The following is a 20,822-nucleotide window of genomic DNA, read 5'->3' as shown; positions in this document are numbered from 1 at the left end:
CCCCTAACAGGTAGTTCCGTTTGCTTTTGCCCAGAATGGTGCTAGTCTACTCGAATGCTTTCATTTCCGGTAACTTTCCAGTAAATCACGTGGTTCCGAGTTGAAAACAGCAGAGTATTCATTGCATACTTCGGTAGTGTACAAGCAAGTTCTACAAGGAAACAAATATTCATATTTCGTGGGGGTTTTTCTGCCGTTATTTTGACATATAAAATGCTTTGGTATGTTATAAGGATTTTTTGCTCTTTATAAGGATTTTTTTTGTAGTTTATACAGGTTGGCGCTCCGAAAAGTTGACAGGTATGATGACAATGTAAAAGCATTTGACCAGTCAATCTTTGTGTGGGCCAGTTCAAGTTGCACGCACACAAACACTGACGACAGGCCTGAGATGGGAGCATGTGCTTGACCAGCTCATGCGTGATGTCACTGACATCTCATGACAACCTCGCTATTTCGCGGTTCGTTTATTGCTGCTTCAGTGCATCGCGGATTTTTTCAAACATATAAAAAAAAAAAAAAAAATGTTTTTTTTTTTTTTTTTAAAAATATACATGGAGTACAGTACTGTATATGCTGCTCTATGTGACTCGCTGTTGTTTTGCAGCTTCTCGCGGACCGTTTGCGGACTTAATTTTTTTTTTTTTTAACCTGTATATGTTAATTGGTCTCTACTTCACGGATTTTCGTTTATCGCGGGTGGTTTTGGTCCCCATTATCCGCGATAAACAAGGGATTTGTCATAAATATTTCAAAGAAAAGCTTAAGTTAAAAGAGCCGTTTGAGAGCCAAAAAGAGCCGACTCTTTTCACTGAGCCGATCCAAATGAACCGGATCACTGAAAAAGGCCGAAAATCCCATCACTAATAACTTGTGTGGCATCGTCTTTTTGACGAATAACCATTATTACTCAGTAAAGAAGCAGACAACTATCTTCACTTACATCAACTCGACAACAAGTCCGATGACACACAATTTATGCAAGAAAATGAGAATATCGATGCATATATAAGGTGCATCGGATTATAAGGCGCACTGTCGGCTTTTGAGAAAATTGAATGCTTTCGGGTGCGCCTTATAGTGCGGAAAATACGCTATTTTTGAGTTTGTGCAAACAGCAGTTAGTGCTTTGACGATAACCGCTCTTTATTGTGAGGTCGGTCACACAAACAACTGCTGGCACACAAATGCGTTGCTGACTATTTTGTCGCACTTTGCAGTTGTCGAAGTGGAGGTCTGCGCTCTCCGAATGTGAGCGCTATTTTTAGCTGTCCAATGGATTGATCCCATTGCGACAGGGGTAGTTAACTTGAATCTAATGATTGAACCAAATGATGCACGCAGACACAAATGCCTGAAAGACTGCTGATGTTTAATGTAGCACAGCATTGTCCAAGATCATGTTGCCGCTGGAAAGACAGTGGAGCACAATCTGCCCTCACACCCGCAGAATCACACAGTGAACATTTGCTCTTCTTAACTGACCCAATTTGTTCCAACATTACGAAACGAACGAAAGCGCCGCGCATCATCATTGCACAACCTGGCTATAGTTAGGTTGCATGAGGCGCAACATTTGACAGTAATTCCAGCTGGACTGGACAGGAGGATGAAGGCTCGGGAAAGCTGATCCTCAAAATCAACTTAGAGATGCAAGGTTGTGTCAAAATTCAGAGACAGAATTAAAATGTCCTGAAGTCAAACCGGGCCCACGTGAAATGAATCAAATCGTAACTGATTATCTTGGCCACATCTTCAGCGGGACGAGAACGTACCAAATACAAGATGGAAATTAAGGTAAATCGATTTTGAGCGAGGAATATTTGTGACAGAATCATGTTTGCCGACGCCAATACAACAAAGGAGTCATCGGGGCTAGCATGAAATCATTTACCGTTGCATGTCACAGACCTTACTGGGCCTTCACTCGAATGGGTTTATAGCTTGATATGAAACGTCTACGAGTCTGTCCCCGTCAAACTAAAGATCTGTTGATTGACGTGGATTTAGATGGGGGGGGGGGGATCAAAAATATTTATATATATTCATCATTTACAACTACTATGGATTTGCAGTGTTAATTTAAGACGCCCAGTAAAACAGCAGCCTTGTTTTTTTTTGTGTGTATTTCGTGAGCAAAAAAAAGTTTTGCATTTCATTTTCGAAATTGCAGAGAAGGTTTTTCAGGATCATTCCGGTGTGCACCCGAAGTGGCCGGCGTTGCTGGCGCGAGCGACGTTGACTCACCGATGGGCTGCTGTCTTTCCGGGCCGGTGCGGACAAACAAAAAGTGACACACGAGGGAAGACCAAATATTGTCCGTTGATTCTGTGCGCGCCCCCCGAAAACCACGGCAAAACCTGTTTGTGATGAAACGTCGGAGACAAACGTGGCGCGCACAATGCTGACCGTGGGACGAATGTGCTCAGCTACATCATGAACAAACTTAGGCAATGCAAACCGATTACGTCAGCGTATCTGTATCGCATCTGCACAGGCACGCAGATGTCTATTCGCTCACTCACGCACGCGCACACAGACAAGCACTCGCACACACTTAGCGCAGCAACTTCAGCCCCCCCCTTTAAGTGTTCACAAAGCGCATCTAAAATCAAATGGTGGACGTCCCCTAAACAAAGCCCACACATTCCATTGGAATTCACGTGGATTTGTCCACTCTCTTTCACGCGACCTTCCACGAACTAAAGAATCATTAAGTCTGGCCTTTGCACAAAACCTGACCCCATCCCATCCCACCCCACCCCACTCCCTTCTGGCTCTCCCCTCGCCCCTCCCGCTGAGTGGAGCTGAGGTTGGTGGCTGTACAGGTAAATTGGGGGTGCAGTCTTTGAAGAGGGGAGGGGTGGGAACGGAGGAGCAGGAAGGCGGCCGTCCGTCTCGGCTCTTCAGTCGTCTTCCAGTCCCTGGTTGAGGAGGAAGTTGGCGGCCAGGTTCTCGTTCTTCTCGCAGGCGAAGTAGGCCTGGATGACGAGCGCCTCGGGGAAGCCGAGTGCTTTTAGCTGCCGGGCGGCAAGAAAGACGCCTTTAGGAAAAGCCTCCACCTTGATGCAGAGGTGGGCACGTGAACAAATTTGCCCGCTCCGTCGTTCATCCGCTCGCCAGCGTCCGTCATCGATAAGATTTCAAGCTGGAATTGTCAGTCGGGCTTTCAGTAGAAATGTCATCAGTCGCTGAGTCCCTTCATCATCCGTTTCTTATCGTTATTTTAATCACGCTTTCCTCGGTGCTAAATTTCAGTTTCTCAAAGTTATTTGGGGGGGATCAAAAATATTTATATATATTCATCATTTACAACTACTATGGATTTGCAGTGTTAATTTAAGACGCCCAGTAAAACAGCAGCCTTGTTTTTTTTTGTGTGTATTTCGTGAGCAAAAAAAAGTTTTGCATTTCATTTTCGAAATTGCAGAGAAGGTTTTTCAGGATCATTCCGGTGTGCACCCGAAGTGGCCGGCGTTGCTGGCGCGAGCGACGTTGACTCACCGATGGGCTGCTGTCTTTCCGGGCCGGTGCGGACAAACAAAAAGTGACACACGAGGGAAGACCAAATATTGTCCGTTGATTCTGTGCGCGCCCCCCGAAAACCACGGCAAAACCTGTTTGTGATGAAACGTCGGAGACAAACGTGGCGCGCACAATGCTGACCGTGGGACGAATGTGCTCAGCTACATCATGAACAAACTTAGGCAATGCAAACCGATTACGTCAGCGTATCTGTATCGCATCTGCACAGGCACGCAGATGTCTATTCGCTCACTCACGCACGCGCACACAGACAAGCACTCGCACACACTTAGCGCAGCAACTTCAGCCCCCCCCTTTAAGTGTTCACAAAGCGCATCTAAAATCAAATGGTGGACGTCCCCTAAACAAAGCCCACACATTCCATTGGAATTCACGTGGATTTGTCCACTCTCTTTCACGCGACCTTCCACGAACTAAAGAATCATTAAGTCTGGCCTTTGCACAAAACCTGACCCCATCCCATCCCACCCCACCCCACTCCCTTCTGGCTCTCCCCTCGCCCCTCCCGCTGAGTGGAGCTGAGGTTGGTGGCTGTACAGGTAAATTGGGGGTGCAGTCTTTGAAGAGGGGAGGGGTGGGAACGGAGGAGCAGGAAGGCGGCCGTCCGTCTCGGCTCTTCAGTCGTCTTCCAGTCCCTGGTTGAGGAGGAAGTTGGCGGCCAGGTTCTCGTTCTTCTCGCAGGCGAAGTAGGCCTGGATGACGAGCGCCTCGGGGAAGCCGAGTGCTTTTAGCTGCCGGGCGGCAAGAAAGACGCCTTTAGGAAAAGCCTCCACCTTGATGCAGAGGTGGGCACGTGAACAAATTTGCCCGCTCCGTCGTTCATCCGCTCGCCAGCGTCCGTCATCGATAAGATTTCAAGCTGGAATTGTCAGTCGGGCTTTCAGTAGAAATGTCATCAGTCGCTGAGTCCCTTCATCATCCGTTTCTTATCGTTATTTTAATCACGCTTTCCTCGGTGCTAAATTTCAGTTTCTCAAAGTTATTTTAGGACCGTCACAAAAAAAAAAAAAAAAAAACCTCTGGTTGTGAAACTTTCCTTTCAGTCAATATTGATCATTCCAGCCCCGAAATAGGCTCAGGGAAAAGCGACTATCCGGGGCCAAGCAAGGCCGTCTTGGTGTGTGGAGCGGGGCTAATGGAAACGCGCCTTAAATTGCATTCACTTGGGATTTTTGTTTTTGTGGTTGGGTTATTTTGTATTTTTCATTTGTTTTTGTCGCTGAAGTAATTCTTTTTTTTTTATATTCATTTCTTTCTTTTAAGCGCACAAGTCACTATTTGTTGCGTTTGCTCATTTTTCATGCCCTCCGAGGAAGGCTCTGGCGAGCCCCCGGTCAGCCCGCTGGCCTGCCCGCTCCAGCAGCAGCCATCGGGGTGGGAGTCACGTTTCCAATTTGGAGTCAACGCAGTCGGCTTAAAGCAACCTCCGCGCATACTCACCCCCAACAAACAACGCGAGACACGTATCGTGTGTTTCCGTCAGTCAACAGTGAAACGGCAGTCCGTCAGTGACAATCAAAGAAGGTCCGTCGAAGCGGACCGAGTTAGTGACAATTCCGGTGACGGAAGAAACCCGACTTCCGTCCATCCGTCGGTTTTTACGAGTTTTCACAATGCCCACCTCTGCCTTCATGAATGGACATAACGAACAGGCGCTCACCCTTTCAATGGCTTCCTTCTCCTGAGGTGTGACTTGGATATAGTTGACGGGCGCACCCTCCTCACCCGCCGCCCCGATCTCGCCAACTTCTGGCGCCTCCCCGCCCTCGCCCACCGGCTCGTTCAACATTTGGATGAACAGCTCCTGGTGCTGACTGATTTGCTGCGGGGAGGACAAAATCAGATACAAACGAAGAGTCACCAAGAGGTCATGTGTACAACTAGGCATGAAGAAATGTCTCTTACTCTCTCGGTGAGAGACAAAAACAAAAATTACAGGAATAAAAAAAAAAGAAGAGGAAAATCCAACCTTTAATTCAAGTGCATTTACTCTTGAGGGGGGGAAAAACATCCCACATGAAGAAATAAGCATGTCACACAAAATCACATGTACCACAATTATTCGCACGCCCGACGTGCAAACTTTGCCAACAAAACAGCAACTATATAATGTCAACATCAAAACATTTGAAAAAGTTGGGACTGGACACGTGTGTAAGGTGTCACGTCACGCGTGCTTGTGCGTTACCTGCAAGAGTTGAGGGTTTTCCCTGCCAAGCTGTTGCAGAAGAGCTGGAAGCATCGCTGGGTTCTGCTGGATGGCCTGCCTCATGTGAAGAAATTGGGGCTGAGTCCGCAGGAATGCAAGGGGGTTCTCCCCTGATGACGTACACAAGATTGACATTATTCTCCGAAAAGGGGAGATAAATACCCACCCCACCCACCGCAGGCCAGTGCAGGAAATATATTGATGAGTGCGCCTCATCTCGCATGTTACGCGTGATCATTTCCATCTGATGCCAAGACTCACTTCAAATCATTTGTCCCCATTATCAAAATTGAGGGCTTAGTCCGATTATGCTTCCTTTCCAGGCTGTCACCGAACCTTCATGTCTCTGGAACTCTACTGGAGGCCTAAACACACAGTCTTCGGAAAGAAGACTGTGTAGCTACGTTCGGTGGTGTAGTGGAATGGGGTCAACACTCCAACTACGTTCACTCCATTCTGCGCTTTACCAATGTCTAGTTGAGCAAATCTAGATCAGATCAATGCCAAGTGTTTTCTCCATCCAAATGTTTCACCTTCTGCTAGAGACGGCGCTTCTGCGGGTCCAGATGCAGGCGTGTGCGCCGGGGGATTCGTGTCCTGGATTGGGCTGCTCGGGAGACCCTGCAAATACAAAGCTCGCAATCAAATAAAAGATTACATGACAAAAAGCAAACAACAAAAGATTGCAAAGGGAAAAAGCTGGAGTGGTTCTTCATCTCAATTTCGATTGCTGCAAAATGGACACAATCAATTTCGGTATGTGCAGCGCATTGGAAAGTGGTTCTCATTTATCCATTTTTCAGTATTTTGGGGGGGGCTGATATTTAATCAAATCACCCAACACAAAGTGGCAGACAATTGCGAAGTGGAACGGAAGTGATACCTCGCTTTTAAAATGATAGGCAAATAAAACCTAAAAAGTGTGGGGGCGCAGTTCGATGCACAGAAATTGTTAGTAGCTTTTAGCATAAAACGAACAAATACTGTCGATGAACTTTGGAGCGTTAACATTATGCCGACGTCAGACTTCCATGTCTCTGGAACTCTACTGGAGGCCTAAACACACAGTCTTCGGAAAGAAGACTGTGTAGCTACGTTCGGTGGTGTAGTGGAATGGGGTCAACACTCCAACTACGTTCACTCCATTCTGCGCTTTACCAATGTCTAGTTGAGCAAATCTAGATCAGATCAATGCCAAGTGTTTTCTCCATCCAAATGTTTCACCTTCTGCTAGAGACGGCGCTTCTGCGGGTCCAGATGCAGGCGTGTGCGCCGGGGGATTCGTGTCCTGGATTGGGCTGCTCGGGAGACCCTGCAAATATATTATTAATATATTTAATACACAGTATTTTGGGGGTGCTGATATTTAATCAAATCACCCAACACAAAGTGGTAGACAATTGCGAAGTGGAACGGAAGTGATACCTCGCTTTTAAAATGATAGGCAAATAAAACCTAAAAAGTGTGGGGGCGCAGTTCGATGCACAGAAATTGTTAGTAGCTTTTAGCATAAAACGAACAAATACTGTCGATGAACTTTGGAGCGTTAACATTATGCCGATGTCAGACTTCAGGAATGAAGCCCAATTTTGAGTCGGCAGACAAACGTGGTGTCTCGTAGCCAATTTGGAGTTGTGCCGTGCGACACACTCGTCAAGCATCTGGGACGCTTCACGCCTGACGATGACTCAAGTCTGGCAGGTCCGAATTTTTGTTCGTTTCGCATGTCCGACGTCATCCTTCAATTGGCTCTGCGGCACGGATCAATACTTATGAGGAGAGACTGGGCGTGGCGCACAAAATCACAATGTGGTGTCGAGTATTTCAAAAGTGACTTGAACAAAAGTGGAAATATCGGAAAGTAAACGTAGCATTTCAACTGATGCTACTTTTGTTAGCGGCGAGGCTGGTAGCTGATTAGCAAACATGCTGTCGTGAAACGCCTTCCGTTAGCGCAAGTTCTTTTTGGAGAATTAGACGGTCCGCATCGGGTTCCGGTCACATGACTGAATCGGGAAATCCCTACATTCATATGAATGAATGCTTTGTTTGCCTTTACCTTAGCATCCCATCATGCAAAACGGGTCTGACATTATTTGTTGTAATAAAGAGTCATGAGCGCAGCTGTCGTGAGTAAGACTCACAGTGAGAAGGTACTCCACAGCTCTGTGAGGGTTGTTGAAGCTTGCCCGGAGTGCCGCCACCACTCTCTCCCTCTCATAGCCCATGGACATGATCTCTTTCAGCATTGCTTCATACTCTGCTCCTGTCACTGAAAACACAACACACACACACACCGCTGATGATCATTTTCAATGTTGGCGAATCTTACAGAATGTTTTATTTGCATTTTCTTGAAATGCTTCTACCATCTGCGATCAGTGGAAACAAGGTCAACTTTAGCAGCGTGGTTTTTTTTTGACTGAAGAGAAGTCAATTGACCACTTCAATCCAGCGTGACGATTTCTCACAGCTGAATGTCAACAAGTAAACATACAAAAATAGCAGAATGACAAAGGCATGCGCGTCATCTGTGAGTGGCCCAACAGGAATCCCTGTTCCTAACTAGGACCTCACAATAGAGGCGGCTTTTGTTTCGCTTTAAAAATAGGAAGGATATATATATATTGCTCCGCAGCCTGTAATGTCCCCGACGACTCGCAATGCAAATGCTGGAGATCTGCTTTGTTTCTTTCATTCTAATTGGTTGGCTCGGAAAAACTTTAACGAATGAATGTTTTGAGCTGAATGGTGACAAAAAAAGACGTCATACGCCAAACAGAATCAGACACGGGCCGTTTAACTGGGACAAACTGAAGAACTAAAATGCAGGAAGTGTAAAATCTAAGTGCATTCCATTACACTGAGAAGACGGTTTTTACTTTCTATTGCTGACAGAAAGAAACAAGAGGAGACTCGGAACTTACCAGGCTGTTCATCTGTGTCTGCATTCGGAGGCATAAGTCCACTTAAACATTTTAAATCATGAAATGTACACGCACAACATACAGTGATTACTGTGGAAATACGGATTCTGAAAAAAAATGTATTGGGCAGCTTTTCATTGGCCTAAAACGTGTCTTTTTGTCCTCAACTCTTTCAATTCTTGTGATGCATGTTCAGCAACAGTTTTCGGTTGTGCCTTCTTTAAGTACACAGCTATGGTGATGCACAGTAGCTTGCCAACATATTGATTGTAGCATCACTGCTGTATTTGGTCCGATCCTTCACACAGGCAAATGAAGCAAGAACAAAAACTGGAGTGACCCTGCAATTCCTATGCCAACTTTATACATGGCAAGTATGGCGATGATTGAGTGATGACCTACCCAGTGCAGAAGAGGCATCCAAACCCTGGCTCCCTCCACTGGAACTACAAAACACAAGTTAAGAAGAAAAAAATGAAATATGCTGCATCTTCACTTTGATTTCCATTTCAAAAAATAAATAAATCATTTATGTGAACTCTATGTACACATACAAAGACGGACGGAATTGTGGTGTGGGGTGTGGCTCAAGGGAAACCGTGTAAAGTGCAGTTAGACATTTTCTTTTCCATATTACACCAAAAAACTCAATCATCTCAATCGATTGACATCAACGGCTCATACATCAACGCGTTCTTTCTAAGCCACTAAACCTCTCAAACTCACTCATACAAAACAGAGATTTTTTTTCTCCCCAATGCGGCGGGTGACCAACCTATTTGAAAGCCAAGGACTACTTCTTGGTTCGGTTCATAAAATTTGGCAGCTGAGACTACACGCGTCATCATTTCAAGCACAGGCCTCCATAGAGTCTAATTATGAATTTCGTTAAGTACCGTTTTAAATCAGGGCCACCGCAACTTGGCACATGGTGGGCCGATAGGACCACTACTCTAAAAAGCTTAATGTCAGATCATGCATCAGCTTGTGCCGAGTGACCTGAAAGAAACGGGTTCTTTCTGCCCTGTGTCCCGCTCACACACTCTTCCCACAAACACATAATGAGATGTGCTGTGATATAGGCTAGTCAGTGTCGGTCGGGTGTGACGTCTACGGAAATTGTCGGAGAGCAACAATTCATTTCAAGAAGAAGTAAGTCGCGGGTTTGGAACCTAACACCCCGGTCCTGGCTTTACATGACACTCTTAACTGCGGTCCAACCTCTATTAATACCACAAAGCAGGGAAATTCATGGGGTGAATTTGGACTGCCCCATTTCACGTCAGTGCTGTTCACACAGGACTGTGACACAGGGAACAGCTGGGAAAACTTGAATGGGCAGTGTGAAAGGGGCATATATAACTATGACAACAACATGGTGTACCTGGCTGGTTGAGGGGTTTCTGTTGCTGTAACACTTGGCTCTTCCTTAACCTCCTCCGGGGGGGTGAGGACAGCTGCAGGGGTGGATGTTGGGGCTGGGGTCGAGGTTGGGGTTGAAGTGGGGCCTGCTGATGTGGAACCACAATCCTGGGCAGGAGTTTTCGGTGCTTCGGAAGCAGGAGGTGCTGCGGCAGCAGCTGCTGTCTTAGCCTATGATTGGGTTGGCGGGAAAAAAAAAAGTTTGCTGTGAGATTAGGACATTCAATTAAGTTACACACTGTAGCAAATGGTACGGTATTAATTTTATGCACGTGTGAACTCAATTCTAGGTATACCTGCATCAAATACAAGAACAGTATCAAAAAAAATCCTGAACAAATACAACAAAGCTCTTTTTTGATTAGCACTATCAGTGGAGATATTAGTTTTACTGTAGCTTTATTAGTGCAGTCGCAGTATGCAGAAGAGTAGAATTGCACTGGGCCCTCGAGAGTGTAGAATTCAAAACAGATGGAGATAGTGCGTAAAAATAACTGCGGCACAGAAAATTTGGGAGCTCAGTATAAGATGAGCTACAGATGAAATTTTGTTTTCGATTACACACACAAATTCATTTTACCAGGCAAATGTTATACTTGTACCCTGGCAATGTGGTTATTACATTGAGAAAGTGTGAAAACATTTTGATACGGCTCTTGTATTAGTTCTCCTCAGATATTGCAGATGTACCCGAATGAAGTCCACTGACCTCATGTGAAATGAGCTCACCTTGGACACCATGACTACAACAAAATTCTTCTCATCAATTTTATACTCCTTAATTTGCGTGTCATCTTGAAGAATTTTTCCAGCATATATCAGCTTCTGTCCAGATACAGGAAAATTGTCTTTTCCTCTTTCTGCTTCTATCTTCTCTTTTAAGGCCTTCACCTATTTTCAAAAAGGCAAAAACAGACTACATAAGACATGGCATGCAAGCACTCATCCTTTTTTTTTTTTCTCAAACCTTCTGATCCAAAGCACAACCATGTGTGAAATTTGAGCCCTGCCTATGTCACATCAGGCCAAACTTTGTCAGCAGGACCACCAACTATGAAACATAATCAATCATGATATGCCAGAGAATCTGATGTAGACGTGATAGTAAGGCTATCCCCCAGACGCAGGGGATGTAACGTGCTGGTGGTAAAGTGCCTCCCCGAGTTGTTGGCGTTGGCCTGTCAGGGTGCATATTCGGGCTGTGACCATGCTAACAAATGTAGCCAGTTACTTCGTGATGTTGCGAGACCAGAACGGCCAACAGCAATTAGCAGTGTCATTAGCGTTAGCAATCACGTTGTATACATGCACTTTGTCCAACTATTTCACCATATTTAGCACAACAAACATAAACGTAGGACCGTAAATAACCGACGTTTTTTGGTCATCACGTGCTCAAAACGCCAGCCTTCACCTTGGGCAGACTTTTTTTTACTGGCTTTTCGGCTAGCTAGTTAGCTCGAGCTAACAAGTGGGGTTTCGCGTTGTTCCCACCCCGTAACAGCATGTGGGATACCGAGACCGAAACGCGCCGCCGATATCTGCGAATCATAACTTTCCACACGTGACAATCAGGTCAAAGAGACGCACGTCGGGGTTAACGCGCGCTCAAACGGTCGTTTCGCACGCGGATAGTGTAGCTAAAGTTAGCAAGTTAGCTGCGAGGCTACTCACCGTTTGTTCGGGATCTATCTCAATTTGAATGGTCTGCTGTTGCAGTGTTTTTAGTGTGATTTGCATGGTGGCGGTGGCCAACGGTGCTCCCGGTGTTCTTCCAACGACTAAGTATCGGCTCGTTGAGCGGTTAGTGTGTTTTTACAGTTGACGTTTCTGGTAGGATCACGGCTAGCCGTAAAATGTGTGTATCCATGAGCACTCAGCAAATCGCCATCTTTGGTGACAAGTTGGGTGGTGCGGTCAGCAGCAGAACCCGGTTGAAAGTGCGAGATCTCGTTCAGCGCTGCGCGACTTGGGCGGCACCACTCGTTTCGCCCTCGTTTTATTTTAGGGGTGTATGAGTCTTTTTGAATAATATAAATCACAGAGATAGCAAATGTACTCGCACTCAAGTAAAATGTAAAATGACTTGGGGAAAATTGATTTAACTTTTCAGTAAAAGTCGTGCGCTGTGATTTCCGGCCAAGCCGGTGATTTGATTAAAACATCGAACACAACAGACAGCAGTTGAAGTGGTGGATGTCATGGCTAGATAGGCAAAAATAACATACAATCGCTAATTCACCCCGTTTCCGTCCACAATTCGGCAGTCGTTAACTTTTGTCCTACGTCACGGTGATCACGTGACATGGCTGCGTCCAATCAATACTATACTGTACTGTATTGTAAATTAAAAATGCTTGAAAGACACTGCACTACGCGTTCCGTGTTGATGCATTTCCTTTTATCCCCACCAGATAGCGGTGTTGAACAATTTTCAGATTGGCTGCTGGCTGCTGCTGATTCGTCTAATTTGGGAGGACTGTAAGCAAATGACAGTTTAAAATCCATCGATTATCTCAACCGCTTGGTCCCCACGAGGGTTGTGGGCGTGCAGGAGCTGTTTGCCAACCAATCGCAAGAAAACATATCCGACGAACAACCATTGCCACTGACAATCACACTAAAGACTGTTATTAGACATAACCTACATGTTTCTGTGTGAGACTTGATGTGACACATCTTAGTGAGTAAATTGTACATTGGACATATTACATTCAAAACAATCAGTTCAGCAGGAATAAATGTCAGTCGATTTTCATTTTTAATGTCCCCACAGTTAATGTATAAGAAAACCGTTATTTATTTCACAATGGAGACATTCCCAATGTATGCACACATTGTTCTGGCTGATGTCATCAATCAAACCTTCTGCAAAATCTCCAACATGACTGTTTTAGAAACTTGTGAGCTGATCCGTTGGTCAAATGCCTGATTTGGCAGTGCCTCCCAATCATCGCCATTCTCTGTTGTGCTCCTCCTAGATTTGAATTCACTCACTGGATTGCGCTTCATTGTCAATCGCTTTCATTTATGCATCGATCATTCACCTACTAGATGTTTTTTAAGTAGTCAAAACAAGAAGATGTTGAAGAAAGCAAAGGGTAAAAAGAGCATGCAGGAAAATCTGTGGGGGGAAAAAAAAGACAGACGACGAAAAAGATTACTGTATTTGGATCGAAATGGGATTAAAGAAGACAGAGAGAGAAAACAATGACTGAAGGGGAAGTCGAAGACAAAGAGATTGTGCACGATGCCCTGAATGTGTGTTCATCTGGGTTAATTCTGAAGGACAGAACTATTAAAGATTAACACAGAAACATCATATTTTATTGAGGCATGCTGCAGTCATGGGCATATGGCTCCAAACAGACCTACTTAAAATGGTTGCATGTGTGCATGTGCGTCCTGAGTCGGGATGGCTTTTGTCCTCACAAAGACCTCCTGATCTGAAAAGCAAGCATGAGTTGTAAGGCACTGCTTTTCCCTTGAAAACAGCCACGTTGCGGCCAATTCTAAATCAAATAAGCCTAACTTACCAGGCACTACACACTGAATAAATATTCTGAGCTGAGTGACGCTGTTACTGAGGGCAACATATATTGGAGTTCTGTGTGGGCGTGACACACTCTGCGAACCATGGAAGCTCCTGCGTATCTTCCTGACATTGCTCGTTCCCCTTCATCCAACCTCCCATCAAATGTCTTGGATGTTCATGCTCGTCAGTGCAAGGAGGGCCGAGATATATCCCACATGTTAACCGACAGGCAATTGTGGTCTTCGATGAATCTATGAGATATTCTTTTGGAAAATGGGTCAGGAAATCGGTTTCTTGCACACTCTTGAGCAAAGGCATTCAAGCTTGCGACTCCTCAGAAAGCATAACCCCAATTCACCCTGAAATTTCCCCTTGATGTTCACAGGACTGTGTCATGCACTGTCTGGCACTTGACTGTGTCGTTTCGACCCCGAAAGATAAAGTCGCAAGAGTTGTTATTGCCGACCTAAGGTCGCAGGTGTCCAGATAACACGTCTGCGACATGGTTTCATCCAAATAGCAAAGCAAAGTCATACGGCGATTTCCAATGAAATAGATAAGATCACAACGGTGGCATGGCTCAGCGGTAGAGCGGTCGAGTACCTAAGTTAGAAAAGTACTCGACAACAGAAGATGTGACAAATATTAGGATTCAAAGTTTGCGTGCCACTGATCCGATTCGTATGCCGAGCAGATGAGTCATTGCATCTGTTGGTTGCCATGGCAACGAGGAACACACGACTCCTGCAGTGACAGCTCAAAGGCCACGCTGGGTAAACACGGACTCCCCCGAGAGGACGACAGAAGGTAATGACACCACAGAGAAAGAAAACACAGAAATGACGGAAGACGTGCGCACACGCTCACACACACACACACACACACACACGCACACACACACACACACACACACACGGAGGCGCACGGAACTGTCATGGGTCTGCTGGGCTTTAGTGGTGAGCAACCCCGGCGTTGATGTCCCTCCCTCCCAATGCTTTTTCTTATTTCTATCTATATCTGTCCTCTCTAACCCCTGCCTTTTCATCCAGTCCACAGCATTCTCCCTTATTCAGCCAGAACTGGGCCACACACCATAACCTACACTATGCACATCGAGGCACATGAGAGAGAAAGAGAGAGAGACCACGCTAATGAGCTCCGCTAACACGTCTCAGCTTGTTCTACTTGCACGTTTAGGTGAGCCTGGTTGAGCGTGCCGGTACCTAACGTGTGTGTCAAGCTCTTATTCCGTCCTCATCGACGGAAATGAAGTTTGTCCCGCAAGTGACCCGAATCTCCTGACACAGGGAGTCCGGAGAGGAGGCGAAGGCAGCAGAAAAGGAAGGACAGATGGGTTCAAGGAGTACTCTCGGAAACCATATCGCACGCTTTCACAAACCAGAGCTGGGCATTAAATGTCAGATAAATCAAGAATTGATGGTGGGAGCTGTATATTTCCTTATAAGGAAAAGGAGCGAGGCTACAGACCACCTCGAAAGCAGGGGTCACCGACTATGGCTCAGTGCGTAAGTCTCAAAGAAGCGTCTCTTTTAATCCTCTCTCCATATACAGCCATGGGCTTCCACTTTGTGGTCCTTCCGCAGCCATGTTAGGCTGTCCAAACTACCGTGCAGGAGAAGTACTTTAGAAAGGGATGCACTTTTCTGGCCGTTTTTTTGAAGAAGGTAACACAGAGGAGCGATTATTTTGGTTACGCAGCAATTCTGCAATACCGTTTGTTTCACTTCACTGAGATAATCCACGATGCTCAGCCCACAATGGCATATTGACAAAACGACGCGAAAAGGGCACTGATTGAAGTACTCTAAATTGTGTGCCTTCATTCATCAATTGTCAGTACGGGACTGTCGCTAGTTTGATGAGAGTCGCTTGCGAGTGTGTCATGGTGGACTCACGTGACGTCTGTCTCAGCAATCACAGCATCTCAGTCGCCGCTTGGAAGAAGGTGGGAGAGCGCAGCCTTTGATCAGACGTGTACTTGATTTATGAACACGCCCACAGTGTCTGAAAGTTCAAAGGTCTCTTTTTATCCTTTTTTTTTTTTTAATTCATTCGAATTTGGCAGATTTCTTCACAACACTTTTCTCAGATCTTTTTTTGGTCACTTTAATCTTTTGTGTGTGTGTGGGGGACCTGTGGGCAATAAATACTTCTTTTAGTATGAGTAGATGCTGTTCTGTCAGGTCTTTGAACAATTCCTGTCCCAATCCTTCCTGCCTGCTCTCACGCTGTGGTGGAATTTTCCACTGCCATCCTCAAGAAACCTGCATTGATCAGGTGAGGCTTGTTATCCACTCATCACGTAAGTGGGCTCCACTTCAGCTTTGCCAGATTCTCTTCACGTCACGTCAGACTCTCCAGATTGACCACCAGGTTCCCATCTAGTTGGTTTCTGATCTTCCCTCGTCATGTCTGACAAGGTTTCCGACCGACCGTCCTTCGGTCTCCGTCTGCCTGCTCTTACCTTGAGTCTGTTGCAAAACACGTTTTTTTGAGAAGTGAAGCAGAGGTCACACGCAAGCTCCAAGGTCTCCTCATTTGTCAGTCTTCCAACTGACAAAATTGGCTTCAGTGTGGACTAAAATTATACACGAAATGAGATTGATTGATACCGTCACGATGAGAGCAAAAGCCAAATACGTTTCAAGGACTAAAAAAAAATAATAATAATAATAAAAGGAAGTGAAGATTTACTGTTCCACGGAAAGTTCTGACAGCAGCCCGGCCGGCGCGAGCGCAGACATCTAAAGACATTTGAGTTTCTTGAATTTTCTTGAGTTTCAATCTGCCCATTGCTGACAGGGGATACATTTCGAAAAAGCGGGCGGGAAACAAAAAAAAAAGGTTCACGGGCTGCAGTAAGCACATCGTTTGTAATTCGGGTTTGTGACACCGGTCCTGAAATTCTTGGGACACGCCATCGCGCCTGTTTCTCAAAGTCTTCACAAAATGTATTTGATGAGGGAGGGATGACCCAAGAAAGAATTGATCAAAGAGCAGGTGACCCCGCGTGTGAGAGCGTTGATGACAGAGAGAGCAAAAGAGATCAGTCCTCGCAGCTGTATTCATGAGCGACTGCTTCCAGTGTGTGTGAAATGAAGCGTGCCACAATTTGGACTGGAAATGATGTTCATCTTAATCCAAGCAGAAATGGTCAGGCGTTTGTGCGTAAACACACAAACACTCCGGGCTGACGAATGTGTGTTGGGACGTGCACGTGCATGAACGGATCCACCGGCATGCGTGTTTGGGAGTGCCGGAGTGTAATCTGAGCATCAAATGGGAGTTAGGGGGCCCATTGACCAGCGCATTAGAACCCGACTCGAGTCAGACAGTGAAGAGACAGCGAGTGTGTGTGTGTCGGTGGAAGGTTTTCAGTAGGAAAGGGACAAAGCGGGTGTGGATTTAGCAGCATGAGGGTGAGCTGGGATTGAGAGCATTAGTTGGCGTCGAGCAGCAGAGAGGCGAGGGGATTGAAGGGAGCTGACCCATAAAAAGCAAAGCCAGCCCAGCTCCAGTCAGCTGCGCCTCAGCGCAACTCCACCTAGCAAACTCAAATAAATGATTTCAACTCAATCATGATGCGCCACCGTTTCCTCAAAGGTATCGATTGAGTAGTTCTCAATTTAAGGAGTCTTTGGTTGCTTCAAGTCCCGGCTTTTCTGCAATGCGTTCAAGGCATCGAATCCAAAATGAGAGACTATTTGCAAAGCCCCTGTCACGTTCTGCTCTGTCTTTGTCTTTGTTTTCAGCACCAGTTGGGGTCAAGGGCGTTTTTGTGGATTTTCTTCGGGTAGCCAGGCTTCCTCCCACGTTTAAATCTTCATGTTGGCATTTTTTCAAGACTCCAAATTGTCATTAGGTGTGTTTGCAGAAGCTAGTTTGCCATCGGTTGGCACCCACGCTTGCCCCCCCCCCCCCTCCCCCCGCCCCGTCTCCAGTTCTTCTTTCAATCAACAGCGCTTTGGCCGGTTGCAAGCAAAGTGGCACCCTACTCTCCATGTTCCCTCCAGCGCTTCCAGAATTGAATCATCGACAAATTCATTTCTTTTCTTCTGATCAATCTATTCTCACACTTACCATAATATGAATCCATTTGAGAGATTGCACTTTTTCAACACACAATAAACAACAACAAAGCTCTCTCAAAATCTTCTACTTTATTCAATCGGATAAATGTTTCTGCAAAAAATTCAATAAAAAATGATCTTGAATTTATTGCTTGTCATCCTTACACTTGGGCTTAATCTGATGCATAATCGGAACTCCGAACACTCTCACAAAGAATAGGTGACTAGCTAGTTGGACAAAAAAAGTTTCTACTGCCATTACAATAAGTAACGTATATATAAACACACACACACACACAGATTTGTGAATATATGAAAAGAAACAAAAAATAAGTTACAGTAGTCATTGAGAAGACTTCTAACGCGGGGCAGGTGAAGTGCATCTCAGCATTTGTTGCTTTTCCAGTGGCCGTGTACACCTTTGTGCAATTCTCTTGTTGGATAAGAGACGAAATATGCAATTTCACTCGGGTCAATGGAAAAGCTACACAATGTAGCGCCAAGGTGTTCTACCGTAGAAGCCACTTCATGCAGTAGGGGGGGGGTTGTCACACGTTACATCAAATTCTTGCGCTAGAATCCACAAGTAACTAAACAAACAAAAACGTTCAATTAAAAACCAATCATATTCTTCTCCTATTTTCCTCTGTTATGACCTCCTAGTGAACCAACATTTTGAGGTGCAGAACTTTATTTTAGCCACACAGTTTAATAAGTAGATACCAATTTTTTTTTTCCCCCCCATTTGCTTTTATTTTAGTCACACATTTTAATAAACGTGACCAGTATCTTTTTGGAAAAATGTTCCTGTTTTGCATGTTGTACAAGAATTTTATTTTATTTCATTTTTACAAGACAGTAGGTGTTTGATAAGTTGGCAAAAACGTATCAATGAGCACATGGTGGACTACTTTCAATTAAATATTTGCAATGAGTTGGTTGTGCAAAAGTCACCCAATTACAGAACACCCTTTAGGGAACTGGGTCCTCGAGAAAGAGCCATTATAATGAGAGTCATTACAGTACTGAGACGATGTAAGCTTCCCATGTCGTCCTTGTCCTTCTCCTTCATCACGCCGAGCGGCGTGTGCAGTTTTTTGCGTTGCGTCGATTTGTTCAGCTTAGCTGCATCATGCAACCACATCGAATGTATATGCACATTTAACCTGCGTACACCCACACCGGGGTCAGTGTTGAGGTCAATGATAATGTTCAAAGCTCATGCCGATTTTTAAAAATGATTATTATCTTATCAGGAAATTGTGTCTGAGGCAGTAGTTAGGATCATGATGATGTTTTTGGGGGTTTGTTTGTTTGTTTTCAAATTGGAGCTAGGGAGGTGGAGACAACAGAAATTAAAAAAGGAAAGTGCTCGTATTCATCACAGGAGAACATTCCCCTCAATAAATAAATAAATAGATAAATAAATAAATAAAATAGAGAGAGCGAATCAAAAAAAAGATGAATAAGTTAAAGGGGTCCGGCTGTACATGGCTGTCAAGAGAGTGTTTGTGTACTGACTGTGCGTTGATGTTGTCCCCCGGGGGATGGTAGGTAAGGAGCGAGCGGATGGGGGAATGCGAACACCCCCGGAGAGACCCGGAGCAACGATAAACACGCACTCTCTGACCGAATGACATCCAAGAACAACAACATGCGTTATCATGTGAAACAGGAAAGGCATGCTTTCAAAGTTGTGTGATGTCAGAGCCGCGGTGGGATGAGAACTGTCCAAGCTGTAAACGTGTCTGCTTTCGCTGTCATGGTAAACACGGGTTATTCCTGCGGCGGGGAAAAGGCTTTGGTTGTTTTGGTCACGATTCCAGGCAGTTGAATTTACTCCCGTGGGATATTTTGTGTATTCTGGGCTGCTCAAATATGTCATTTCCCGAATAAACGTGACTCCGTGCGTGCCGTTTTCAATGATGGGCAGTACGGAGAGAATGAAAGAAAGACTGGGCTCTTGGTGAACTTTGAATCTATTGGCAACAACTAACCTGCAAACTGATTTGAAGCTGCAACAGCAATGGAGGGCCACGAACACAAAAGATTTGTTGAGGTATTTAGCTATTTATTTGACTTGATTTCATGTTCTGTACTTGCATCCTTATCCTTAACGACTTCAAGACGGCGCCTTAGTCGGCAGCCGTCTTTTTTGTTTCTTATTATGACGATCGCAGATGTAGAGGAACGACACTCTGGACACACGGAAGGTTCGCGCAAACGGTTGAGGGGTGATCTCCAGCACAATTGTTGTCCCAGCGGAAAGCGCGATGGCAGATGTGCCCAGATGGTGCACGATCTCCAATTATTCATAGCGCAGGCGCTCGTGGGTGAACGTCGACGTGAGCAGTCACATACTTATTCAGCACCAACTAGGCCCTGGCGCTGACCCAGCGCCAAGTTTTTCATTTTGGGTGGAAAAGGGGTATCAAAAAGGTGTCGGCTGAAGTAGACGTCCACACTACAATCTTCATGAAATCTTGACATCTCATATTATTTGAAGCAATTTAGGGGGCGACAATAATAGTCACTCATTTCTGTGAGCCGAGGTCGTCGTCGGCATTGATGCAAATGACCATTTGCAACCTTAAGGCATCATGTCAGCCACCGAATTCAAGACTTCGTTTACATTTGAGTACAAAAAAAAAGTTTGTTTCCGTTAGTAACAAGTGAGCAGCATGTCGTGCTAACTGTCTCCCTGGATGGAAGTAAAAGCCAGTCGATCTTCGGCGTGCCCGACGGCGTGAAAGCTTGGCAGAGTGTATTAGCTCATCCAACCGGAGCAAATGACAGCATGTATCGATGCTAATTGCAAAGTCGGAACCAAACGTTGTGCCTCGCGGCTGCATAAGTAGGTGGTCGTATATCGAGACATCGAGTAGGAGTATTGATCACGTGGTCGTAACGATAATGCATCTACGTGGCAAGAACGAGCTCGCAGTGAAAGGTGTGGCAGTCAGGCAAACGTGTGTGTCCGTGTGGCCTTGTCAGGGTGTGTGTGTGTGTGTGTGCGTGTGTGTGCGCTCGGGGCTGTTATACATTCATGGTGAGAGGTCGTGAGGCAGAGTCCTGGGGTCAGGGGAGGAGGG

General features: G+C 45.5%; 1 protein-coding gene across 1 annotated transcript; it reads right to left on the bottom strand.

Annotated features, from left to right (window-relative positions):
• Window positions 1-3,376: 3,376 nt before the first annotated feature.
• rad23aa (RAD23 homolog A, nucleotide excision repair protein a) lies at window positions 3,377-12,071 on the bottom strand. Its single transcript, XM_019893542.1, has 9 exons — window positions 11,779-12,071; window positions 10,834-10,995; window positions 10,067-10,275; window positions 9,085-9,128; window positions 7,900-8,027; window positions 6,980-7,067; window positions 5,735-5,865; window positions 5,207-5,368; window positions 3,377-4,277 (listed from the first exon to the last, which is right to left on the bottom strand). The coding sequence occupies exons 1-9, from the start codon at window positions 11,842-11,844 to the stop codon at window positions 4,164-4,166; spliced, it is 1,104 nt and encodes a 367-aa protein (XP_019749101.1). The 5' UTR covers window positions 11,845-12,071; the 3' UTR covers window positions 3,377-4,163.
• Between the last annotated feature and the right edge of the window lie 8,751 nt (window positions 12,072-20,822).

Source organism: Hippocampus comes, unplaced genomic scaffold (genome assembly GCF_001891065.2).
Source record: "Hippocampus comes isolate QL1 unplaced genomic scaffold, H_comes_QL1_v1.1 scaffold23, whole genome shotgun sequence".
NCBI classification, from domain to species: Eukaryota; Metazoa; Chordata; class Actinopteri; order Syngnathiformes; family Syngnathidae; genus Hippocampus; species Hippocampus comes.
The sequence above is the reverse complement of the archived record's forward strand: the minus strand, read 5'-3'. Positions and strand labels throughout refer to the sequence as shown.